The 5,970-nt window shown below is 47.2% G+C and overlaps 1 protein-coding gene across 1 annotated transcript; it reads left to right on the top strand.

Annotated features, from left to right (window-relative positions):
• The first annotated feature begins 2,869 nt into the window (after nt 1-2,869).
• Nucleotides 2,870-4,480, top strand: LOC307025130 (zinc finger BED domain-containing protein 5-like). The gene is made up of 2 exons (XM_079659728.1): nt 2,870-3,561; nt 3,800-4,480. Exons 1-2 carry the CDS (start codon nt 3,013-3,015, stop codon nt 4,274-4,276), a joined length of 1,026 nt encoding a protein of 341 aa, XP_079515854.1. The 5' UTR covers nt 2,870-3,012; the 3' UTR covers nt 4,277-4,480.
• Nucleotides 4,481-5,970: the final 1,490 nt, after the last annotated feature.

Below are 5,970 nucleotides of genomic sequence, written 5' to 3'. Positions count from 1 at the left end.
CACCCTCTGGAGACGGCTAGAAAGAACCTTAGCCATGATCTTAAAGTCTACGTTTAAAAGGGATATCGGCCTGTAACTGCCACACAAGAGTGGGTCCTTATCTTTCTTCAACAAAAGAGTTATTGATGCCTCAGACAAAGTAGGCGGTAACTGGCCTTTCAGAAAGGCATCATTGAATACTCTCACCAGGATCAGGGCAAGTACAGAACAAAACGTTTTTAAAAACTCTGTGGAGTAGCCATCAGGACCAGGCGATTTACCGCTCTGTAAAGATTTGATAGCCTCTGTTACTTCAGAGACGGTTAACGGAGCTCCCAGATCACCAAAGCCTCTTCCATCAACTTGGGGATAAGATAAAGTGTCTAAGGGGTTAGGGCTGTCCCAATCCTGTGGAGAAGATTCTGAGGTGTATAATTCAGAATAGTAGTCTGAGAAGATAATACTGATTTCAGCAGGGTCTGTTGTAATATCACCTGTTGGCGACTTCACTCTAGGGATCAGCCTGGAGGCACCGGCCACTCGCGATTGATATGCAAGCAGTTTGCCTGCCTTACCTCCCTGCTCAAAAAATCATTGCCTGGTTTGCAGAAGTTGCCTCTCGATCTTACCAGTTGATAACAGATCATATTGAGATTGAAGCTGGAGCCGTTTTTTATACAAAATAGAGGTGGGATTAACCAAGTATTGGCTGTCTAAATTTTGGATATCAACGGAAATTTCTGTCAATTTGGATTGTTCCGATTTCCTGAAATGTGAGTCAAAAGAAATAATCTGCCCACGAAGATAAGCCTTAAAGGACTCCCAGAGTATATTACTACCAATATTCGGAGTGTCGTTTATCTCAAAGAAAAATGTGATTTGTGTTGCCAGAAAAGCTTTAAATTTGGGTTCGGACAGCAACTGAGGGCTAAATCTCCAGAATCTAGAGGGTGGTCTACCATGGGGGAAATTGATTTCTACAGAAGTGGGTGCATGGTCGGAGATAACTATGCTATGGTATTCACAGGAAAGAACGTTATGTCTCCTCTAAGGTGTTGCAAATGTGAAATTACCTGGTTGGCTTTCGTGATATTGTTCAGCCCTTTAACGTTCCAGGAAACAAACAAAAAAAGGGGGGGGGGGGAGACAGAAAGAAAGAAACACACACACACACACACACACACACACACACACACACACACACACACACACACACACACACACACACACACACACACACACACACACACACACACACACACACACACACACACACACACACACACACACACACACACACACACACACACACACACACACACACACACACACACACACACACACACACACACACACACACACACACACACACACACACACACACACACACACACACACACACACACACACACACACCAATCCCATTGGGAGCATCAAACATGTGTATCTCCTAGGATACAAACCTTCCTGACGTGGGTCCGTCCTATCCTTCCCCTACTTAACCGCCGTTCCCTCTACATCACTGGTTCTCAACGGGGGCGGTACCGCCCCCCAGGGGGCGTTCAGAGAACATCGGGGGGCGCTGGAAGCAATATTTTTGAAAGGGGGGCGTTGAGGTGTTCTTGGAGGGCGTTCACGCATAATCTCTTTTTGTCATGAAAAACGCTGGCCACAGCGTCTTTTCCTGTACAAAAAGCAGCTGTCAGCATCTTTTGTTGCTATAGGAAACCACAACTCTGCTTGCGATTGGTTCAGCTGTCAGCAGTGTTATTACGGCTACGTTCGAAAATGCAGGAACGGTCAGTCCGCTCGGACAACCCGTCTGTTCCGCCAGAGCACCCAGCTGTGAGCGCTCAGAGCGCAGCGCTCTGGACTGTGGAACGGGGACGCTCGGAGCGCTCTGAGCGCATTTACGAACGTACCCTACAAAAAGCAGCCGGGAGCGGACCGGAAGTCGTTGTAATTTTGGGATCGCGACTGTTAATAATATGTGTCACTTTGTTAAATTTGGATATGTTTTGATATGACAAATTCCACTAACAGATTCGAACTAAGTGGTCAGTTTATGAAAATAATACCCGTTTCTATGTCTGCTACGACATGGAAGAGCTGGCTAGCCAGGCTGCTCCACACAGAGCTCTGTTTGTTCAAAATTACAACGACTTCCGGTCCGCTCCCGGCACGATGTCTTGTCATGTCACCAGCTAGCCCTCTAGCGTTTGCCGCCATATCGTGACACTACCCCCCCCCCCTAAATATTAGCATCATAAAACAACAAATCATATCACATCAGCAAAATGGCCGCGAAAAAGATAAAATGCAGACAGTACTCTATTGAATATCTTAGCTATGGCTTCATACCGTCTCCTACCAATGCGTTTACTTTGCGAACATGTATTTTCCAATGAGGGAATGAAACCCTCACGTTTAAAGGAGCACCTTACCAAGATCCACCCGGATAAGGCAGATAAGGAGCGTCCGTTCTTCCAGGCCCTCAAAGAGAAACATGGTAGGAGCACCATCAGCAGTCTCTTCGCTAGGAAGACCACCCAGACTGACAGCGGGCTAATAGCGTCATATAACATCTCCTTGCTGATAGCCAAGTGTGGGCAGCCGTTCACAATCGGAGAGAAGTTGGTACTCCCTGCCATCAAAGAGGTCATATCTACTGTGATGGAGCGTGATCCCACACAGGTGCTGAAATCCATCCCACTCAGTAATGACACCGTAGCACGCAGGATTGATGAAATGGGCGCTGATATAGAGGAGCAGCTGTGTGCCATCCTGCGGGAAACTCCATTCAGCCTTCAGCTGGATGAGACAACCACTTCTGACAACAATGTTCTGTTGATGGCCTATGTCCGCTATAGCACCTCCAACAGTCAGGAGATGGCTGAGGGATTTTTATTTTCCAAATATCTGGTCACAGACACCAAGGGCCAGACCATTTTTAATGCACTGGATGCTTATCTACAGGAGAAGTAAATCCCGATCAACAACATCCTCGCATGTGCTACTGACGGTGCCCCTTCCATGGTCGGCAGGTACCGTGGCTTCACCACTCTGCTGAAGGAGCAGGTCCCGCATGTCCTCACAGTCCACTGTGTCTTGCACCGCCACAACCTGGTGGCCAAATCTAAAAGTCCACCTCTCCACGAGTCTCTCAATGTTGCAGTAAAGGCAATAAACAAAATAAAAGCCCACGCCCTGAATAACAGATTGTTCCGACAGCTGTGTCAGGAAAATGATGAGACCTTTGAGCGTCTTCTTCTCCACACTGATGTCCGCTGGCTCTCAAAAGGAAACTGCCTTGCTCGTTTTTGTGAGCTGTTTGACAGCATCGTGGAGTTCCTGGAGGAGGTGGATGCAGCTCTCGGGGAACAGGTGTCATCCAGCCGCTGCGACATCATGTACCTCGCAGACTTCTTTGGCAAAATGAATGAAGTCACGCTGAAGCTCCAAGGAAAAGGAGTTACTCTGATCCAGAGCAAGGCGGTCATCCACAGTCTCAACTCCAGGCTGCATCTATACCGGCAGAGCATAGGCAGGAGGCAGTTTGCTCATTTCCCGCTGTTGACCAAGGTGATCTAGCCTAGGCTACTAAATAATGATAATAATAAATAATACATGTAATAAATGTAGGCTACTCTATGCAACACTATATTTGTGTTCCTGGTTAGTATAAATAACTTATGTTCTGAATGTATTATGAGAATAAAGAAACATCAATTAGTAAACTAATTAGCAATAAAATAACCAGTTTAAAATCGGATGGTAACATTCTGCACCGATAACAATTTCCTGGTTATACTCATTGCAGGTGTCTGAGGCTCTTACCGATGAGCGCCTCCTCATTTACACAGACCACCTGAGGATGGTGAATGCCGACTTGAAGATCCGCTTCAGAGATCTTTTGGACCTCGATGTTCCCACCTGGGTGGTGCAGCCCTTTCAGGCGGACGTGGCGGAATGCGAGCCAGCAATACAGGAGCATCTCATCGACATCCAGAGTGACGATGAGGCCCAAGCTATTTTCCGCACCTCTGGCTGGGGCAACATGTGGGTCAAATACTCTCAGCGTTACCCGGCTCTCTGGGAGAAAGCGAGGCTGCTTCTTCTGGCTTTCCCAACCACATACCTCGTGGAGCAGGGATTCAGCCAGGTCCTCCACATGCAGTCCAAGTACCGCAATCGCTTGAACTTGACGGCCTCAGGTGCACTGCGACTGAAACTAAGTTCTCTGCAACCCGCAGTGAAGAAACTGGCGGAGAACCACCAAGCGCAGGGCTCACACTAACCTTCCCCCCCCCCGCAATTTGGCGAAATGCAACACCTTTCCGACCTGTTAGTTCTGTAGGCCTAATGTACAGTTTTGTAGCCTACTGTTTGTTCTGCACTGGACATGTGTGAAATTGCTGCTGTTCCGTAGCAGTCTGTTTGTATTCTCTGCTCTTGTCTGAGTTTGTTTAACACTCATAAATATCATTTTTATTCACATTCACATGGCTTTTCTGCTCTCTGGTAAACTAATGATAATGATATTCCAACTGCCCAGTTAAATCAAATCTATTATTTGGCATTCAGTGACATACTTTTTTAAATGATATAACACAGAATATTAGTCAACATTAATATTCAGGGAAGAAAATAAGTCTACTTTTTTTGATGGGGGGCGTTAAGAGACCTGGATAATGGACAGGCGGGCGCTGGCCCAAAAAAGGTTGAGAACCCCTGCTCTACATTGAACAGTGAACACATTCTCCATAAAAAAAAAACTTAATTTAGCCGGCACAACCTACATCAACCTGGCAGAATAACACAAATTATCTGAGCACAACCTGCTAGTCACAAACGTATGTAAACAGTGAGACTGACATTCAACTTAAAGTGCAATATTTAGAAACAATGACCAGTCTACGTAAACATTAGCTTACAGGGAGTCCTTTGTAGAGTAGTATGATTAGTTGCTGTACATTTCAGTGTAGCAATAGTGCAGCCCGGGCTAAGCTAACGAGCAGCTACGTTAGACCACTCAGTATATAATGTGGCAAGCTAGCAAATGGGCCATAGCTACTGTGTTTTATAGCAGTGCAAGCTACAGTACCTCTCTTTAGCGGCAATATACTTCTTTGCTTCCTCGACAGATGACAGCCGAACTTTGTCTCCATTCTCCGCCGTAATCATCAGCTTGGCCGGGTACTGGAGAGCAGGTCTGAGTCCGAGTGTATACAGCTGCGCCATTACCTTCCGGTACAGCGCACGCTGCATCACAACCTCTGGAATATAATCTTCAGAGAAGGCAATCGGTTTCCCCTCGTACCGTAGATCCGCTCTCATTTTCCGGGCTTCACGGATGACTTTTTCCTTGGTCTGGAAGTTGTGGAATCGGATGATGACCGGCCTCGGTCTTTCCCCAGGCTTTGGCTTTGCGGCAAACAACCTGTGAGCCCGGACCAGTTCAGGAAAAGAAGGCAGGATTTGGTCCCCCAGAAGCAGAGGTAGTAGGTCGGAAAAGAAGGCATTGGTCTCGGGCCTTCAATTGACTCAGGGAGACCAATGTTGCGGATATTCTTGCGACGGCTGCGGGCCTCGAGGTCTGCCGTTTTTCGCCCGCAGTTTAGCATTGCTAGCGGCTAGCTCCGCGCACGTAGCTTCCAAAGTCGACAGGCGCCTGTCGACCAAATCCGCATTCGACTCCAAAGAGGAAATACGCTGCCCGTGATCGGAGATAGTCGCATGAATCAGATCAACTTTGGACTCGAGTGCGGCGATGACTGTTTTGAATTCCGCTGAGAGAGACACTTTATGGCTCTCCAACAAACTGGTTAGCGCCGCCATGCTAACGTCGCTTTCTTGGCTTGCTTTGCGGGCTTAGATGGCATGTCTCCTTGAGGAATAAAGTTGCTCAGTCGTTATGCATCGACTAGTGCAAGTGTGAAGTGAATAACAAGGTTTTTACACCATAAAAAAAGTTGGAGGCGAGGGAGCGGA

This window comes from Notothenia rossii (assembly GCF_949606895.1).
Source record: "Notothenia rossii genome assembly, chromosome: 1".
NCBI lineage: Eukaryota > Metazoa > Chordata > Actinopteri > Perciformes > Nototheniidae > Notothenia > Notothenia rossii.
The sequence above is the reverse complement of the archived record's forward strand: the minus strand, read 5'-3'. Positions and strand labels throughout refer to the sequence as shown.